The sequence below is a fragment of the Gymnoscopelus microlampas genome (assembly GCF_963454915.1).
Source record: "Gymnoscopelus microlampas genome assembly, chromosome: 14".
In the NCBI taxonomy this organism is placed as follows: domain Eukaryota; kingdom Metazoa; phylum Chordata; class Actinopteri; order Myctophiformes; family Myctophidae; genus Gymnoscopelus; species Gymnoscopelus microlampas.
In genome coordinates, this window is record NC_139951.1 from 48732261 (window position 1) to 48753723 (window position 21463).

General features: G+C 42.7%; 1 protein-coding gene across 1 annotated transcript in view; it reads left to right on the forward strand.

Annotated features, from left to right (window-relative positions):
- wnk4a (WNK lysine deficient protein kinase 4a) overlaps positions 1–21463 on the forward strand; it is a 150361-nt gene that overhangs the window by 99962 nt on the left and 28936 nt on the right. The window contains exons 9-15 of the mRNA XM_084078416.1: positions 618–794; positions 1283–1550; positions 3963–4126; positions 6436–6509; positions 12069–12207; positions 15545–15661; positions 19120–19314. Coding sequence (XP_083934542.1) covers positions 618–794; positions 1283–1550; positions 3963–4126; positions 6436–6509; positions 12069–12207; positions 15545–15661; positions 19120–19314 — 1134 coding nt within the window. The remainder of the gene's footprint in view (positions 1–617; positions 795–1282; positions 1551–3962; positions 4127–6435; positions 6510–12068; positions 12208–15544; positions 15662–19119; positions 19315–21463) is intronic.

Here is a 21463-nt window from a genome sequence, read left to right on the forward strand (position 1 = left end):
TACATATGCACGGAATTTCTGGGTTTCTAGGCGACTATATGCACGGAATGACATCATACTGGAGATAAATATTCTGTGACTACTTGAAAAAGGTAGGAGAATATCCTGTGTTGTCATTCAGGTGGTCCTGGGCTTCATGTAAATGCAGTGGTTCTCAAACTTTTTTCATGTCAAGGACCCCCATCAAAATGATATGTATCTGTACCCCCATCTCAAATGTGTTGTTCCAGGGACCCCCCAGAAGCAAAGATTTGAGCAACAAATGTTCGCCTAAAAATATATACATATTCAAAGGTTTGCACACATCGTCACGATTTTTCAAAAAATAGCAGATCTACAAGCTCATAGCGCGGCACTCGGTGCCGCGCTATGAGCTTGTATATCTGCTATTTTTTGAATAGCCAAAGTATAAAAGGTCATAATCATTGTGATGCTATATTAACACATTTTGCTGGGTACCCCCTGGAACCCCCCCCCCCCAAGTACCCCTGGGGGTCCCCGGACCCCACTTTGAGAACCAATGATGTAATGGGTGTGGGGGGGTCCCTGTGTTGTCCTTCCAGGTGGTCCTGGGCTTCATGTAACGGGTGTGGGGGGGTCCTTGTGTTGTCCTTCAGGTGGTCCTGGGCTTCGTGTGCGAGGCAGACTTCAAGCTGGTGGCCAAGGCCATCCGGGACAGAGTGACGGCCATCAAGCGGCAGCGGGACAAGATGAGACGTCTGGCCGAGGAGCAGAGGAGGAGGAGGAGAGAGCAGGAGGCCATGGAGGAGGAGACAGACCATACTCTGACCAAGGTTTTGCATTTTTTATTTTGTTTTGACATTTTGTCTTTGTTTGTATTTGTTTTTAAAATGTGTTTCCTAGTTAATTTTTTTGTTTATTTTTTAGAAAAGGCTTAGTTATAGTTTAGTTTTATAGTTTGTGGATTGTTGTTGTAATATGGGGTAGTCTAGGCAGGGATGAGATTCAGAAACCACAGAATAACAGCCAAAAACTGCTATTTTGGCTGTTTTTGAAGATTGTTGATGATTTTTGACAACAGGGCTTCAAACTGTCACAGCTACAAATATTTGGAAGATAATATTGACAAGGACTCAAACTAAGGACATTTTCTCTATGATATCAGTTAGTTTTGTGAATACACAATACAGTTTCACTCAGTTATATGTTTTTGTAAAAGTCATTTTTCATCTTTATTTAATACTAAAATAATTTTGGGTTATTTAGTTAGTTTTAGTTAACTATAAAGACCCTTCCTCACATTCCTCCTCCTCCTCCTCAGCCTCCATCGTCGCCCAGACCCGGCGAACCCGTTGTGCCGCTGTCGGCGCCGGGGAGCCCCGCCTCCACCCCGGGCTCCGCCCACACCTCGGCCCCGCCCACGCCCCTCCTCCTCTCCCCCGTCTACAGCAGCTCGGTGGACTCGGGCGTAAGCTCCGCCTTCCCCACCGTAAGCTCCGCCTTCCCCTCCGAGCCCTCCGAGGAGCCAGAGTCCGACCGGCAGCATTTCCACCTGCTGCTCCCTCGCCACAGCTGCTCCTCTGCCAACTGTGAGCCACCACACTATACACCACTATATATACCACTATACACCACCATACCACACTATACACCACCATACCACACTACACCTAACTACACCTGCTGCTCCCTCGCCACAGCTGCTCCTCTGCCAACTGTGAGCCACCACACTATACACCACTATATATACCACTATACACCACCATACCACACTATACACCACCATACCACACTACACCTAACTACACCTGCTGCTCCCTCGCCACAGCTGCTCCTCTGCTAACTGTGAGCCACCACACTACACCCAAATACACCACACTACACCACACTACACTCAGTGGTGTAAAGTAACTAAGTACATTTACTTAAGTACTGTACTTAATTACAATTTTGAGGTATTTGTACTTTACTTTATTGAGTATTTCCAATTTCCAATACTTTTACTTCTACTCCACTACATCTCAGAGGCAAATATTGTACTTTTACTCCACTACAATTATTTGAAAACCTTAGTTACTAGTTACTTTGTAGATATAAACTATGATATAATGTAACATACATTAACCACTTCAGCCCTATTTTATACCTATAGGCTATTTGAAAATAGCAGATCTACAAGCTCACAACGCGTCGCATCGCGACGCGTTGTGAGCTTGTAGATCTTGTAGATAAAAATGTTCGCCTTAGATATAAAGATGTGCACACATTTTTAAGATTTCTCAAAAATAGCAGATCTACAAGCTCATAGCGCGGCACTCGGTGCCATGCTATTTGCTGGGGACCCCCTGGTACCCCCCCACTTTGAGAGCCAATGGTCTAGTAGACTCAACTCCACCAACGCGTCTACAACTGACGAAAATTGCAAAAAGTGCAGGCGTGAGTGGGAACAATCAATCAGGTTTTTGACAGCGTAATAAGTCAGTGGGAATGAATATTCAGTGAACTGCATGTTGGGTAATGTGTTCTGTGACACATGGCATGGTGGACATGGTGGACTGTCAGACACCACACACACACACACACACACACACACACACACACACACACACACACACACACACCTGGAGACAAACACTCCTGTAAGGTCAGAACACAGAACACCCTGTTTCAATATTTTTATTAGACAAAAAAGTAGACAATCCACCGCGAGTATGACAGGACAGAGGGCCTAACATAGCCCAACATAACAATACAATAAAAACAAAAACACAAAAAGTTAAAAAAGGAACATTTTATTTGGAGACAGATGGTCATTTTCCAACAAGAGCTCTTTCATGTGTGAAAGTCTCTCTTTAGAACAGATAGAGACACAGTGTAAGGTCTCTCTTTAGAACAGATAGAGACACAGTGTATTGTCTGAGGAATGTTTAAACACAGTCTGGGTTTGTTGGTTAAAATGTGAGAGGTGTTTTTCATCACCAAAAATGTAAAAATGTAAAGTGAAGTTGATGGTGAAAATAGAACAGTCAAAGTCAGTGTGTCAGGACCCAGCATGGTGGTCTTGATGAGTGGAACATTGTGATTGGTTGTGCTTATCAGGACGGGGTGTGGTTAATCTCTCATTGCATGAGGAGTTATTGGCCGTTCTGAATAATGCATTCCATCTGTCACATGCAGGAGGCTCTGTGTGGAACATGACACTTTGTGTACATAACTGAATTATTCACTTACCCCTGAGTGTGTGTGTGTGTGTGTGTGTGTGTGTGTGTGTGTGTGTGTGTGTGTGTGTGTGTGTGTGTGTGTGTGTGTGTGTGTGTGTGTGTGTGTGTGTGTGTGGTTGTATTACTATTTTTGTTACGACCAAAAGTCCCCACAAGTATAGTAGAATTTGAGAAATAAACATCCTAACGTTACAACTTTACTTTACTAAAAAGGTTGATTTGAAGTATAGTAATTCATACAATTGTGTGTGTGTGTGTGTGTGTGTGTGTGTGTGTGTGTGTGTGTGTGTGTGTGTGTGTGTGTGTGTGTGTGTGTGTGTGTGTGTGTGTGTGTGTGTGTGTGTGTGTGTGTGTGTGTGTGCGTGCGTGCGTGCGTGCGTGCGTGCGTGCGTGCGTGCGTGCGAGCGCGAGTATGTGAGCTTGCACGCGTGCGTGTGTGGTGTGCACATGTGTGTGTGTGTGTGTGTGTGTATGTATGTGTGTGTGAGTACCATCGCGGTCATCATATCCATGTGTGTGTATCGCGTCCGTCTGTGTGGAAACCTCATATGTACATAATCTGTTACTGTTGAAAAAATAGCAAAAGTAGCAGATCTACAAGCTCACAACAGGCTTGTAGATCTGCTACTTTTGATGCTGTTTGTGTGTGACGCTGTAGGGGGGTTAATTTGCTACGAAAAAACACCATAAGTTATAATAATGTAGATAAGAGGTTTGTATGTTATGGTACAGTACAGTATGTATGGATGAGTCTCATGCTAGCTCTGTGTGTTGTGACAGCTGACTGTGACGAGACGGACGGCTATCTCAGCTCCTCCGGCCTCCAGGACCCCCACAGGGACCCCCGGGGGGAGGGGGGCAGCCTCAGCGCCCCCATGACCCCTCCCACCCCGCCTGCTGCCCGGGGCAGTGGCCTCCCCATCCCCGCCCTGCGCTTCCCCTCGGTGAGTGTAGATCTATTTTCATTGCCTAGATATGAGTCTGGAATGTCTGTGTGGAAAACCTGCATTTCCAAGGATTCTCAAAAAAAATGCCTCTGGTGGTAAACCCGCCATACATTTGCATACCGGGCCCTGATTGGTGCCCCACAACTTAGGGGGCAGGGAAATTCAATCACAACCGAGCGCGGCCAGACTAATCTGCCGAGGGCTATTTTTTTGGGGGGGACTGACAGATTCGTCTGGTTTCCAGGCTAGTTGCTAGAGTTCTCAAATTCCGCCCGACCCTACCCAACCTGACGTTTTCGGGCCAGGCCCAAAATCTATGCGTATTAGTCGGGCCGGGCCGAGCATCGGGTTCTGTGAAGTAAAAAAGTTTGTTGCCGTCCGACCTTTCTAGCCCGTGTTATTAAAGAAAAACAGGCGACAATGGCCAAAAATCTGAAATCGAAAATCGCCGAAAGTGGCCGTTTTCACAATGTTTTGTCCATTATCTCTGGAACAGAAGGTCCAATCTGCTCAGTTCAAAGCTTGTTGGATGCGTGAATTTGCGGGCAATAAGCAAACAATGACACCTTTTTGGGTGTCAGGCCTAAATTATGGTAATTGTTCGGGCTGGGCAGAGCCTCGTGCCGGCCCAGTAGGGCCCAGTCAGGGCGTTCAGGCTGAGAACTCTACTAGTTGCCTCCCATAATGTTCAAATGCTTCCGTCTTACAGTGCGTCCAACGGACAGCGCTGAAAACCATCTGGGAGTAGAGCGGCCTCCTCCCCGCTAACGTTTTAGTTTTTGCAGGGGCTTAACTTTGTAAATGAAATTGGTCGAAGCCTACCGTATATACAGCTTGCTGCTTATCAGAAATGTGAATTCAAAGATATGTTTTAAATATATTTTTAAATACATTTGTATATTTGCTTGTAGATCTGCTACTTTTGAGGCCTTTGTGTGACACTGTAGCAGGATCATGTAGAGCCGTTGATTTACATAAAAACACAAAAAGAAGATGAGAGGTTTCTGCCCGATAGAGATGATATATGGCAACATTTTATATTTTTTGGGGACATTTTGTAGAATCAGCCTTAGGTCTTAATGGGTTAGTAGACAAATAATAATGTTTATACAAATGAAAATAAATGCTTTCACAGGCTACGCTTTTTAAAAACAAACATAACAGACTTAATGAGAAGGAGACATTTCTAGTTGTTTTCAGTTTGTCAGTGTGTGTGACCCCACCTTCACCCTACTTGGGGTCTCGACCCCTGGTTTGTGAACCTCTGAAATAAAGCATAATAAAATGCCCAAAATAACTCTTTGAAAAAAAAACGGCATTTCCTTCCTTTAGTAACCACACACACACACACACACACACACACACACACACACACACACACACACACACACACACACACGTCGTTGCCTGGGGTCCCTGTCTGTATTTGTTTTAATAATGTGTTCTGTTGTTGTTGCAGACGTGGTCACTAATGAAAAAGTACATTAAGCAATAAAAATACATGATCTTTATGAACGCTCTGCTCTCCAAGACAGACTATTATCATGGTCTCTGTCGGGTGAACAAAACATGTACAAAACAGTTACTTTTCAGGAAATGGGGAAAAAAAATCAAAAATATTCTATCAACAATCTGGCGATGTGACGTGTTGTGAGACGTGTATTTTTGAACATTATTTTACAGGAACACATATATAAAACGTTGAAACATTGATATACAATCTTGTTGTCTGATCTGTGTATGACCAGAATCATGTTGTCTGAACTGTACTGACCAGAATCATGTTGTCTGGACTGTATACTGACCAGAATCATGTTGTCTGGACTGTACTGACCAGAATCATGTTGTCTGAACTGTACTGACCAGAATCATGTAGTCTGAACTGTGTACTGACCAGAATCATGTTGTCTGGACTGTGTATGATCAGAATCATGTTGTCTGAACTGTACTGATCAGAATCATGTTGTCTGAACTATACTGACCAGAATCATGTTGTCTGGACTGTGTATGACCAGAATCATGTTGTCTGAACTGTACTGACCAGAATCATGTTGTCTGAACTGTACTGACCAGAATCATGTTGTCTGAACTGTACTGACCAGAATCATGTTGTCTGAACTGTACTGACCAGAATCATGTTGTCTGAACTGTACTGACCAGAATCATGTTGTCTGAACTGTACTGACCAGAATCATGTTGTCTGGACTGTGTATGACCATAATCATGTTGTCTGGACTGTATACTGACCAGAATCATGTTGTCTGGACTGTATACTGACCAGAATCTTGTTGTCTATTCATTCACAGAGCATCGCTGTGTCCAACAACACTGAACATGTCAGCTCCCTGCCTACCAGTGGATTCAGCTCTCCTGTAGACAGGTACTGTCTGTCTGTCTGTCTGTCTGTCTGTCTGTCTGTCTGTCTGTCTGTCTGTCTCTCTCTCTCTCTCTCTCTCTCTCTCTCTCTCTCTCTCTCTCTCCCGCTCAGGGCCTGTAATTGAAGATTTTCAGTTAAAGAAACGCAATTTGGAACAATCTACCTACTAACATAACAACAGGCTACCTCTCTCTATCTATGTCTCCCTCTCTCTCTTCAATTGAATTGACTCTCTCTCTCTCTCTCTCTCTCTCTCTCTCTCTCTCTCTCTCTCTCTCTCTCTCTCTCTCTGTGCATGCTGGGTATACATGGTGGTGTGGATGAGTGAGTGCTTGATTTGGAGTTTGGAAAGTTTGGTTTCTGTGGATTCTACTTTTCTTCCTTTTCACATCTGTCTGTCTAACATGATCAGGTAAGAGCATTATTGTTTCTCTGTTGTGCTGGGTTATTATGAAGGAGCAGAAGGGATTGGTGCTAAACTTGGGGGAGATGGCGTCCGTCCCTCCCTCCCTGGGGAAACGCCACCTCCGTCTATCCCACACGGGGGTCCGTATTGTTTTGGACAGTTTATTGTTTCCTTCCCGGATGAATAAAGTGGTAGTAGGAGAAACATGTCCGTGATATGATTGGGAGAAGTTTTTTGATTGATTGAATACTTTATTAACACATTGGCTGCCAGAATTATTTATTTATTTTCTACAGTAGACTGCCAGACTTTTTCAATGAAAAAATAAAAGTACTCAGGAGCCGAGATACAGAATTTTTAAGTTTTAAGTTAACAAGGAAGTGGATGGGAGTCTAAATCTTCGAAAAATCATATCTCCTTGGTCTTTGGGTCAAATCTAAAAAAATAAAAATGTATATATAATATATATATATATATATATATATATATTTTTTTTTTTTAATAACGCAGATCTGCATTCTTGGCAGCCTGCGTTGTAAGGCCTCAAAAGAACGCAAATCTGCGTTTTTGGCAGCCAATGTGTTAACAGTTTGCAAAAAAAGGCACGGTGACACAGATGTATACAAAATAACGCTAAAAGGATAAGATAACCCAATAAGTCCAGGGCTTGTTTCCAGGTGTTGTGATTAGGGACAGTTCCTCTGCTGTTTCCCCACTGGCTGTGCCTTCTGTCCGGATCATTCCGTTCATGTCCGTTCATTGACAAACGCACAGTTAGAGCATGCATTGTGGAGGTTTGGTAAACTCACCAGTAGGCCTGACCTCGATTAGTCGAATAGAGGATATGCGCATGCTTAAAGTGAATGGCACATCGAGTGGCAAATCGAGTGGCAAAGAAACATGCAAAATGAGTTTAACATTGTTTAATGTTGTTTAATGCAATCAGATATGACTTTTCTATTTGGATGCATGGGCTGTCAAGGCCAGAAAGTATTTGTTGACACTCAGTAGGCATTCCTGCATAACTTCCGGGTTTGATGATGATGTCACACGCATATCCTCTATAGCCGACTAATCGATCGAGGGAGTCTGATTCGACTGCCAATCCCTCAGTCAAATCATGCATCTCTCTCTCTCTCTCTCTCTCTCTCTCTCTCTCTCTCTCTCTCTCTCTCTCTCTCTCTCACTCACTCACACACTCTCTCTCTCTCTCTCTCTCTCTCTCTCTCTCTCTCTCTCTCTCTCTCTCTCTCTCTCTCTCTCTCTCTCTCTCTCTCTCTCTCTCTCTCTCTCTCTCTCTCTCTCTCTCTCTCTCTCTCTCTCTCTCTCTCTCTCTCTCTCTCTCTGAACAGTGGAGATCAATAATTCCTCCCAGACCGAGTTATAGAACAACAAGTGAAATCAATGTAAATGACCTGTAGCCTATAGAACAACACAAGCTCACAGAGTCACTGCTGTGTGTTTCTGAGGTCATTTTCCTCTTCTCGCCATAAAGACTACATTTAATAGAGAGAGAGAGAGAGAGAGAGAGAGAGAGAGAGAGAGGCCCATCTAGGAGTGCATCCTGAGAAGGATCAGTCTCATGTTTCATCTCAGTCAGGTTCTTGTTAGAGAAGAACCTCTGCAGGACTTTTTTTGCACAACAATCCATGAATGAATCCATACTCTGCAATTATAGCTCTGGAGCCTTTCAGAGGAGGCTTTCCAGTCAATCCATGGCGTTTGTTTTGAACAGGGATGGATGACGCACCAGATGGGATCGGCCTCTTCTCCAGGGCTTTATCAGTGTCCTGCATGCTTCACACTGTTTAGTATATCCATGCTGTCTGCTGGAAATGCTCTAAAACCTTTTTAAAGGGACAGTTCACCCCCAAAATGACTTTTATTTCTATGGATTAGTCACCCCATGGAGACTTGAATTTCTTGAAAAGACTTGAAAAGAGTCTCCTTTGTGTCTCCTACCGGAACCGCTGCCTACCGGTCCGCTGGTCATCAAATTATGTTGTGAGCTTGTAAATCTGCTATTTGTGGAGCGCGACACCCGCAGACAACTACTTCTGAATCAGACGCAGTGCATTTCAGAGACACAGAGCAGGTCATACTGCGCATCGTGTTATTCTGCCCCGAATTCCATGTGGTCGCGATGCGACGCGTTGTGAGCTTGTAGCTTGTAGATCGGCTATGTTCAAACATTTCTGCACTTTTACTTTTGTAAACTATACTTTAAGTTAACAAGGAAGTGGATGGGAGTCTAGATCTTCGAAAAATCATATCTCCTTGGTTTTTTTTTTTTTTTAATTACGTTTTTTACGTTCTTGGCAGAATTGGTTAATTAAGTTTTTTACGTTTTTGGCAGGGAATGAGTTAAGTATAGTTTGATGGCAATACTTTAGTACTTTTACTCAAATTACTTAAATTTTTGAGCACAGGCCTTTTTACTTGTTACTGAGTAGTTTTATATTGTGGTATTGCTACTATCCCAGTACTTCTTCCACCACTGGCAAACGCCTTGCCAACCAGTAGAGCTATAAGCGTGCTGCTGGCCCGGGCGAAGAGAAGAGGAGCTTTAGTGACCACAGTCATGCTAACAGACCCAGGAGACACAGTTAACCAGAGAACCCAGAATGTTCTCTGTTTCTTCTTAGAAACCCACCCAAAGCTTCATGGTTAGAAGACATACTATACAACACGTCATGAGGATGAGGACTTTGGGTTCAATTTACACAGAGGCTCTCTACACTTATTCATGTCAAGGACCCCAAAAATGATATGTATTTGGCCACGGACCCCCATCTCAAAATATGTTGTTCCAGGGAGGGACCCCCCCAGAAGCAAAGATTTGAGTTACAAATGGTGGCTTTAAACACAACTCAAATTTTCATGACATTTTGCAGCCAAATATATGGACTTTTGACTCAACTACATTTTGATACTTTGTGACATTTAGGCTAAATATACAGTAGCTTTGAAGTCAGCTTTAGTTTTTTTTTCCTATGCCTCCCACGGTGTTACGCCGCATTTGGTTACCCATCAGATTCTGTGACCTACTGTACACTTACTGCAGTGAGGGTGGATGAACAAAATAATAACTGGCTGTCATTGTGTGGCTGTCAGGTTTTTATAGATGTTAGCATAGTGCGTTTACAAGCGAGTCAGTGCATTCATTTAGGTGGATTCAGAGAGTTACACAGTGTAAATGCATTGTGAAAACAATATATTGGTGTATTGAAATTAAACTTCAGTATTTGTAAAAGCATACACTTTTGAATACTTTTGTTCTTTTTTAAAGCAGTGGTTCTGAACCTTTTCAGGCTGGGACCCCCCAAAATAATCATATTTGAACTCCCCACCCTGACAAGCACTTGGAATTGTAGGCATTACATTTAGTTTGACTCGGTTCCACAGATAAATAGCTGATCTACAAGCTCACAACGCCTCGCGTTGCGAGGCGTTGTGAGCTTGTAGATCAGCTATTTTCACAATGTTTGCCTCTTTTTTATATTATTTGACAATTTGGCAAATGTTGACCAGTTTTTGGTAGTTTTTTTTTTCTTTTTTCAATTCCTTTTTAGGGTATTACCTTATATTGTCACATACTGTCATCTGGAGACCCCCAAAAATACATGTGGGGACCCTTCTCGTGGTCCCGACCCCCAGGTTGAGAACCACTGTTTTAAAGCAAGAACTCCAGTGCTTTAACTCCCAAGTAAAACGCGTGACTGTCACTTTGTACCTGATTGATATTTGAGTATTTACTTTGACTCAAGTACTGGGCTTTGAGTACTTGATCCCCCACTGGCCTGTGGAGTGTCTCTATCAACAGTGTTTCTGCTGACATGCATGATGTATGAACTCAGGAATGATTGTCCCATAAGGAATGCTCTCAGTGGCTTTTATTTAACAACCCCTCACACACACTTTAGCAGTGGTGGAAAGTAACACCAGCTGAGTACATTTAGCCTGGCGTAGCCAGACTATATCACTGTGTGGATATGAGTCTGGTGCCTCCATGAGGACGTTTGTTTTTTCCCCAAGGGGCGGGATCAAAACAATGTCCCTCGACGCAATTCGTTAGACCTACAACCAACTACCAATTACAGTCTCCCATATTTGAATCCTGGGCCCTGATTGGTCACCCACGTCTTCTGGAGCAGGAAATGGATTCTCTATGGAGAGGTGCCAGACCCAAATTGCAGAGTGACATTTTTTTTTTGCACTCGCAGATTCGTTTGGTCTTAGGCTAGAGTACATTTACTTAAGCAATGTACTTAAGTTACATTTTGACTGTACTTGAGAATTTAGTTTAGCTTTAGTCACTAGTTACTTCACAGATTTAGATTATTACAAAACATACAGTGTAGCGATAGTTCATGTTGACACGGAAGGCAGGAGGTTTATGCTACCCCCCCCCCATTCATTGGGCAAGCTAATTCATACGTACTCCCACAATCAGTATGTTCAACCTCACGCCATTCTCATTCGCTACAACCTAACTCATTGGTTCTCAAAGTGGGGTCCGGGGACCCCCACGGGTACTTGAGGGGATACCAGGGGGTCCCCAGCTAAATGATTTATAGGAACCAAATGGACCCTTATGGGTCTGTAACTCTGAGAGTGTACAAATGGAACCAAATGGACCCTAACGGGTCCATTTGGTTCCATTTGTACACTCTCAGAGTTAAGTTAACATTGATTTTACAATATGAATTGGGGTCCCAGAGATAGAAATGCCATTAAATGGGGGTCTGTAGCCATAATGCATGTGAAACTGGGGGGGTCATTAAATTGCAATGATTGAGAATCACTGCTAGAGCCGTAAAAACCTTCTCTTACGGGGGTCCCTGGCATATCTTTTCAAATGGCGGTCCGCGGGCTAATAAGTGTCAATTTGGGGGTCCCTGACATGAAAAAGTTTGAGAACCACTGACTAACTCACACACGCCCTCATTACCCATAGTGCATCTCAGGCGGTTCATTCAAGCAGCCTCTGTGTTCACTGTTCATTCTACAGTTTGTGCTTATAGCTGTTCAGCTGGTTGTACAGCTGTTGGTTTTCAAGTTCAAAAAAAGAGAACAACTTAATAAACATATGAGGTTTCCACCCGACAGAGACCATATATAAGTGTATATATATATTTTTCTCTCTCTCTCTCCAGCTACAACTCAGACGTGGGGGCTTCAGGTCTGAGCGACGGCTACGAGGGTCTCAACGAGAAGAGCGGGAACACGGCCGCACGGCGGACCGCCGGCAAGCTGTTCCGCAGGCGGGCGCGGTCCAGGCTACGCATCACCGGGGTATAACCATAAACCATAACCATAAACTAGTTTGTTTATTATAATGATAACAGAATTTAAAAAAAAATCACGTAAAGATTTTTTTTAAATGTAAAAGAAATGTAGCCATACATTGAAACACTCACAGCATTCCCATGTACTGTATAGTACAGTATGTGTCATAAACAAAGTCAATCAATCCAGTGGAATGGTTTCATTGCTGCTGTTTAAAGCAACACACCCATATGAAGTGACTGTCACCATTATGACATTTTAACTAATGATTCATTGTCATACAATTACAAATATCTGTGATTAATATTTAATTGTGTATTGAACGTTGGAATATAATGTCATGTCTGTCGGGTGGAAACCTCACTTTAAATTCTAAAATAGAAAAAGTAGCAGAAAAACGATTTCCCCAGAAAATAGCAGATCTACAAGCTCGAGTGCTGCACTATGAGCTTGTAGATCTGCTATTTTTGAATAGCCAAAGAAATCTTAAAATGACACAGATGCGTTCCCCTGTTTTAATGGATTAATATAGAGCCACATTTTTGGCTAAGTTCCAGACGGTGTCTTTCTCTGATTGTATTATCAGAGAATCCCCTTCTGAACATAATTGCACCGTCCTACACACCTGTCCTACACACCTGTCCTACACACCTGTCCTACACACCTGTCCTACACACCTGACCTACACACCTGTCACCAACCTGTGAGGTTGTTGACATCGGCCTTCTTCTAAAAGGCTTTGTAAACATACATTCCAAAGGGCAGATAATATGACACATGACTTAGGGTCGTTTCAGACGGAGAGCGGCCGACACGCCTATGTAATTCATTGTCTCCGCCAGGCCGAAGGCATGGCGAGAGAGTATGTTTTCCACCCCGTCCGTCCGTCCGTGTTTGTGTCCGTGTGTGTGTCCGTGTGTGTGTCCGTCCGTCTGTGACCAGCTAATCTCCGGCACCGTTGTCTTGATCGCAGCGAAACTGTGCACACACACTCCCTGGATGCCAATTCAGAACCTTTGCCCCAAATTGTTCTCATGGGCCTTTTATAGCGCCACCAGGAGGCCGATTTGTGCAAAACATATTTTTTGACAGTACTCCTACAGATTTTGTCCAAAAGTCACGCAAATCGGTACACAGTATCTCTATAGTTATTAAACCAAACAGGTCTTTCATATTTCTCATATTTCATCCTGATTGGCTAAAAATGTCTTCCAAAGTTTGCAGGAGTGCTCCGTTTTGAACAAAATGCCTCAAATCATGAACACAGCATGCAATTTCCGTGACATTTTGCAAGCACATTCCCATTAGGCCGAGGAAGAACTACCATTTGATTTTTTTCAAATCAGCCTCTTTGTGGCGCTATAACAGGCCGATTCGTGTTTTTACCTATAACTGCACCGATCTGTGTACAACTTTGTATGCGCACTCCCTAGAGGTCAAGGAAAAACCTTTGCCCTGCATTTTTCACATTTGCCTTTTATAGCGCCACCAGGAGGCCGACTTATGTAAAACACATTATTTTATACTACTCCTTCCAATTTTATCCAAATTTCACGCAAATCGGTACACTTGATCTCTATAGTCATGTGATCACGACGGATGTGTTTGATTTTTCATATTCCATACTGATTGGCTAAGATTGACATCTAAAGTTTGCATTATTGGCTTGTTTTGAACAAAATTTCGCAAATCATGAAAGCACAGTCCGATTGCGGTCAAACTTTGCATCCACATTCACACTATGTTGAGGAACAAATGCCACCCTTTTAACATTGGCCTGTTATAGCGCCACCAGCAGGTCTAATTTAGCGAAACTACCAATGTTGTTAACAAAATGCCTCAAATCATGAATGCAGTCAGTGTCCGATTGTCTTGCAAGGCCTAAGAAGAAATGGCACCCTTTTCACGTTGGCCTATTATAGCGCCACCAGGAGGCCACAATAGCCTACCTGACCTGGCGGAGACCTGTGCTCCAAGGAGCACTTTTTCTAGTTTTCTTTTTTTTTTAATTATATTTTTATCCCACGATTTTTTTCACCCATTTTTTTCACCCAGTGCCAATGTAATACATTTTCAATGAGAGGCGGGCGATATTTTGGGACGCGCGCTGAGAAGTTGAGGGGCGGGTGAGGCGAGCGGGCGCGGCCCCGCGAAATTCTCACGCTCGTGCTCGTTTCTTGCACACGCCCGCAGGCAGGCGCGCTGGAAGTCATTTATTCCAAGGGGGGCTGGGGCTGGGCGGGGGACTTGCGCGCTTCGCGTTTCAGCAAATATTTTATTCTCCAAAGTTAAATACACCATTGTTTTAATATATATGTGTGTGTATAGACTTTAAAAATGATAAGTATTTTTTTTAATTTACAAAAAAAAAATATTATTATTTTTTTTTTTTTTTTTTTTTTTCTTTTTTTTGCTTCCCAACACCAGGGGGGCTGCAGCCCCCGTAGCCCCCCCCCTTCCTGCGCCACACGCCCGCAGGGCGACAAGAGCTGGATTGTGGTCAGCTTTGTCCCCCCCCCCCCCCCGCTACGCACAGGAGGACAAAACAATAATGATCGCGGCACGATGCCCGCTGATCCGACGAGAACCCCCGCGTACTGTTGATTTCGCCGACTAAAACTATGAGGAACTGGTCGACTACATTTTTTCACTGACGAAAAGTAATTAAAAACGAAATAAAAACTAAGCTATGATGACTAACACTAAGACTAAATATATTGACAATGTTACGCTCTGAAAATAGCAGATCTACAAGCTCACAACGCGTCGCGCTGCGACGCGTTGTGAGCTTGTAGATCTGCTATTTTCAGCATGTGTAAAATCAGCCATTACGACGCCATCAAGGCACCGCCAAAATACATTTTAGTCGACTAAATCAACTGTGGATTTAGTCGACTATAATCTTAGGATATTTAGTCGACTAAAACTAGACTTAACAGTAAAACATTATTTTCAGATGACTAAAATATGACTAAAACTAAATGGAATTTGATTCAAAAGACTATTGACTAAAACTGAATCGAAATGTGTTGTCAAAATCAACACTACCCCGCGTCAACCGCTCCCCCGTCTGAAACAACCCTAACATACATACTGTATGTACAAAGAAGTGCTACCGATAATCATCTCACCCACTTCTTTGTGGTATGACTGTACAGTTCACAGTGATTGTGTGTGTGTGCAGCTGTCTGATAAAGTGTGTGTGTGTGTGTGTGTGTGTGTGTGTGTGTGTGTGTGTGTGTGTGTGTGTGTGTGTGTGTGTGTGTGTGTGTGTGTGTGTGTGTGTGTGTGTGTGTGTGTGTGTGTGTGTGTGTGTGTGTGGTGTGTGTGTGTGTGTGTGCAGCTGTCTGATAAGGTGGACAGGGTGGTAGAGTGTCAGCTGCAGACCCACAACGACAAGATGGTGACCTTTAAGTTTGACCTCGACGGAGACAACCCCGAGGACATCGCAGCTGTCATGGTGAGTCAACCTGTTTGTACAGAACTAATCCACTAATCATCATCAATGGAGGATTACTAGCTCTATAGCAGGGTTGATTCCGTCGACTAAAACTATGACGAAGAATATTGGCCGACTACCTTTTTTCACTGAAGAAAACTAAATGAAAACTAAATCAAAACTAATTCAAAACTAAATGAAAACTAAATCAAAACTAATTCAAAACTAAATGAAAACTAAATCAAAACTAATTCAAAACTAAATGAAAACTAATTCAAAACTAAATGAAAACTAAATTAAAACTAAATCAAAACTAAATCAAAACTAAATCAAAACTAAATCAAAACTAATTCAAAACTAATTCAAAACTAAATCAAAACTAAATCAAAACTAAATCAAAACTAATTCAAAACTAAATCAAAACTAAATCAAAACTAAATCAAAACTAATTCAAAACTAAATCAAAACTAAATCAAAACTAATTCAAAACTAATTCAAAACTAAATGAAAACTAAATCAAAACTAAATCAAAACTAAATCAAAACAAAATCAAAACTAGGCTATGATGACTAAAACTAAGACTAAATATATTGACAATTTCGTCAACAAATAAAAAACAAACTAAAATGTTAGTGAGGGATCTAGTGGAGAAGAGATCCAGTAGAACTAAAAGACAAGTCATGTTATGTTTGGTTGCGCTCGGGTGTTGCGCTCTGAAAATAGATGATCTACAAGCTCACGTTGTGAGCTTGTAGATCGGCTATTTTCAGCATGCAGCTAAGTGTAAAATCAGCCATTACGACGCCATCAAGGCACCGCCAACATACATTTTAGTCGACTATATTAAACTGTAGATTTAGTCGACTATAATCTGATGATATTTAGTCGACTAAAACTAGACAAAAACTAAAACATTTCAGAAGACCAAAATATGACTAAAACTAAATCAAAATTTGATGTCAAAATCAACACTGCTCTCTAGCAGGGGTGATGCAACTTCAATCACACTCACTCCAGAGGGCCACATTAAATATACTGTCCGGCAGACACCTCTTATCTTACTTATTTCGTAAATGAATGCCATACTTCGCCATTCTATGTCACACAAAAGTAGCAAAAATAGCCGAAGCTCAAAACGTGACGCATTTTGAGCTTATAGATCTGCTATTTTAGCATTTTTTTCAATTGGAACCCAGATTTTTCTTTTTTTGCTATTTTTGAATTGGAATCCTAAAAAGTAACATTTTTATTTGTTATACTTATGTTAACTTTATGAACGTAAGTACAAATACATTGGACATAAAAAAGACAATAGAATTGTAATACTAGTCATTAAGCAAGTAAAAAAAATGAGTACATTTTTCCACCACTGGTGAGGGCCAATTCTAATGAAGAATAAAGCTGATAAAATAGGTGAAGTGCTCCTTTAACTAAGGATACACACGGACCTAATGAAGACGTGCGGTCCTGCCTCTGTAGGCGTGGCAGTGCTGTTTATTCCGTCTCTGAAAGACACTGGGCTTTTGTTTACTGGGTCTTGGCACAGCAGGGACCCCCGGCCCCTTATAAAAGGCCCCTGTGGATATTAGAGCAGCACTGCTATATGAGCTGAATTAAAACATGCTGACAGCACACACACACACACACACACGCACACACACACACACACACACACACACACACACACACACACACACACACACACACACACACACACACAAAGATTTTGACACGTTTTGAAACCTTTTGAAAAGACTTTCTGCATAATAAGTACTTTTACTACAACATACTTTTGGCAACTTAAGCCAAAAGTATGTTGTAGTAAAAGTACTGTAGTTACTTCTAATCAGTTCACCCTTGAGTCCAAGCAGGTGTTTGTGCCAAAAGTCCTGAAATTCCCTCCAGGCGTTCCTGACACATATCACGTTCACATAGTCGTGCACGCACGTACATACATGTGTACACGCACGTATACGGACGGACAATTCGAAACAAAAACAAAAACGTCATGCCTCTAGTCTGGCCTTAAAGATCATATCATATTACATAATCATAATGTTAACTTCCATCTCCTCCATAAACAGCAGCTGGATCTAATCATAGATAATTATTAGTTAAGTAGTAACAGCTTCCATGTACAGTACAGTACCATGTTGTTCTTTGCTATTCTTCTAGAATGTTAGAATTGTATGAATGAGTTAATTGTCAGTTTGTCTCTGCTACACCCCCCCCCCCCCCCCCCCCCCCCCCCCCCCCCCCACACACACACACACACACACAAAACACTCAGTTTTTACCCATTTTTACTCAAAGAAACACAATGGAACTAAGCTCTTTTTTTGGTAATGTTTTATCCTTTTGACAGATACATGTACAAATACATAAAGGTCATGTATGTGCATATCGGTCAACAAAAATCAATGAACATCAATTATCATCTTCAGTGTAAATCATACATGGGCAACTGGCGGCCCGGGGGCCACATGCGGCCCCCACCTTCACTTAATGCGGCCCGCAGGTTAATATCAGAATACTGATATATTATTGATTTCAGTTACAAGTTACAATTCCAAACATGACCCGCTATAATTAAATCAGTCTATATTAGTAGCTTAATGACTAGTATTTAAATTATATTGTCTTTTTTATGTCCAATGTATTTGTATTTAAGTTCATAAAGTTAACATAAGTATAACTAAATGCATTTGAAAAAAAAAAAAAAAGACTTTTCAGGATTAAAAAAAATCTGGATTCCAATTCAAATGTAGCAAAAATAGCAGATCTACAAGCTCAAAACGTTTCGCACTGCGACACGTTTTGAGCTTGTAGATCTGCTATTGTTGCTACTTGTATGTGACATAGAATGGCCCGACATTATATGCAATGTGTCCCTCTGGGAGTGAGTGTGGAAATATAGTGGCCCTCTCTATCATTGGTTCTCAAAGTGGGGTCCAGGGACCCCCAGGGGTACTTGAGGGGGTTCCAGGGGGTCCCCAGCTAAATGATGGATAGGAACCAAATGGACCCTTATGGGTCTGTAACTCTGAGAGTGTACAAATGGAACCAAAATGGACCCTAACGGGTCCATTTGGTTCCATTTGTACACTCTCAGAGTTGAATTAACATTGATTTTACAATATGAATTGGGGTCCCAGAGATATAAATGCCATTAAATGGGGATCCGTAGCCTAATGCATGTCAAATTGGGGGGTCCTTGAAATTAAAATGGTTGAGAATCACTGCTAGAGCCGTAAAAATCTTCTCTTATGGGGTCCTGGCATATCTTTTCAAATGGGGGTCCGCGGGCTAATAAGTGTCAATTTGGGGGTCCTTGACATGAAAAAGTTTGAGAACCACTGCTGTACATCATCAAAGTTGCATCACCCCTGGTGTATATGAATGTATGTATGTATAGTGAATGTGAGGGTCTGTATGGTGTTCAGTGTATAATGAATGTGAGGGTCTGTAATGTGTTCCAGGTTCACAACGAGTTCATCCTGCCGTCAGAGAAGGAGGGCTTCATCCACCGTATGGGTGACATCATCAAGCGGGCGGAGGCTCTGATGGCGAAGGAGGATTCGCTCCATCTCGCCGCCGCTGCCGCCGCCGCCTCGCTCCACGACCCCCTGCGGCCGCCCTTCCACAACTGTGTGACCTCGCTGTCCGCCTCGCAGGTGAGAAACGTCACAGCACACACACCGCTGTCACGCTCTGATGGAGGGGGTTTCAACCGGCGGTCCATGGTCCACTCTTGGTCTGTGAAATTATTGTTACATGTTATAATTGTATTAAATAATGTAATTATTATTTCAAAATAATTGCAAAAAGAATATGTTAAAAAAAGTCAAAGAATAGGGGGCACGGTGGCGCAGTCAGTAGCGCTGTCGCCTCACAGCTAGAAGGTCCTGGGTTCGATTCCCGCTGGGGATGCTGTGGGCACTGGGGGCGTGTTCTTTCCTCCGCGTCATCAGCGCCCATACCCTAGGTGGGGTTGGCGAAAGGGTCTACTCTGTGTGGAGTTTCTATGTTCTCCCCGTGTCTCCCAGGGTAGTTAATACCCTCACAAAACATGTAGTAATCCTGGTCACTATACTGCCTCCCCCTGGCCAGCCGGGGCGCCTGATGGAGGGGAAAGGAACTGGTTAGAATAACGTGTTCCTTCCACGCGCTACGTCCTACCGGGGAAACTCCCCTGTCAGGTGACAAGAAGGTCAGTTGGCTCTCATACATTGAATGAGGCATGAGCTCGGCCCTGGCCTGCCTAGGCTGGTGAGGGGAGTGTAGCGCCCAAGATCACTTCAAAAATTTGCACCGGGTGAAAAATACGGGTTACAAAATCGTGGGATAAAAATTATGGAAAAAAAAAATTGCAAAAAGAAAAAAAGATATTAAACACTAAAAAAAAAAATTCTGAAATTTAAAATAACGTAAGAAATAGTGAAAATAGCAGATCTACGAGCTCCCAACGCATCGCCACGTGACGCGTTGCACGCTCGTAGATTGGCTATTTTCACTATGTTTTTACAGGGCTAAAGTGGTTAATTCACAATGTATTTTTGTAAGCTTGGGTCCCGCGTGAGACGCCCAAATGTATCTTTTTGGTCTTGGGTTTGGGAATCACTGATCTACATTGTTGTCGCGTGAGAAAGAAGAGATGCAGGGTGATGTTATGACCTGGTTGACCCACCACTGCCTTTCACTTAGTTTTCCCACAGCGGTCAGTCTGTCTGTCTGAAGCTTTTAACCACTTGAACCCTAGTGTACTCATTCTGGGGGAAAACATGCACCAAAAATAGACAATATTTTTCAGCAAAGATATTTGGTGTAGAGGGGGGAAAAAAGGAGTTGGCCTAGTATAGAGCCCTGGGGGACACCGGTCAGTATTGGATTTAAGTCGGGGGTCTTCAACGTTTTTCAGCTCTTAGCTGAGAGAGAGATGAAGAAGGGACCCCCACTACACATGATCTTTTTCTGTTAATATGTTGGATTCATGTCCATGTGTGTTTTTATTTAACCAGTGAAACCCTCAATACATAGTAAACTTGAACTTGACCCCAGAATTCAACCCAATAGGGATGCTAGGGTTCAAGTGGTTTAATGTAAAACAAAACAATCATCCTATCACACAAAGAGTTTGTGCCCACTCCCCTATAGTAACTCTGAGGACCCCCTAGGGGTCCTGGACCCCCTGTTTGAAGACCCATGGTTTAAGTGGTTAAAGTCATACTTGTCCACTTTTTGTTTTTGATATAGCAGAAATGCTAACTTAGGTGCTAGCAAGTCCCTGAGTCCCCTCTCTCTCTCACCCAGTTTTCTATGTCTCTCTACCGTGTCTCTATCCATAAAGCCTAGCAGGCTGCTTGGTAAAGCCCATATAATACCCAGAAGATCAGGCTATGTTCTTGACCACATCTTCTTGACCACATCCATAATTTCAAGAATATTCTTGCGTCTGGGCTGGAGGTTTTCCACAGTGTGGCGTTTCCTGTCTTCACTGAATACAGTGGAAACGGTGGAGGAAAAAAAAAAAAAAAAGCTGCTGGTTCCACCGCCAACTGCTGTAGAGGTTCTGGAACAGAGAAGCAGTTTGAACATTGTGTCAAACAGGCTGGTTTACTGGTTCAGATTTAACCCATTAAAACCAGGAAAGAATCTGTGTCATTTTAGATTTTAGCTATATATATAATATATATAAGTGTGTCACAATGTTTCAAAAATAGCTCATAGTGCGTCGCTTCGTGCCGCGCTATGCAGTGGCGGAGCGTCCGGGTAGGCCAGGTAGGCAGCCGCCTACGGGCCCGGGGCCGTCAGATCACATGGACC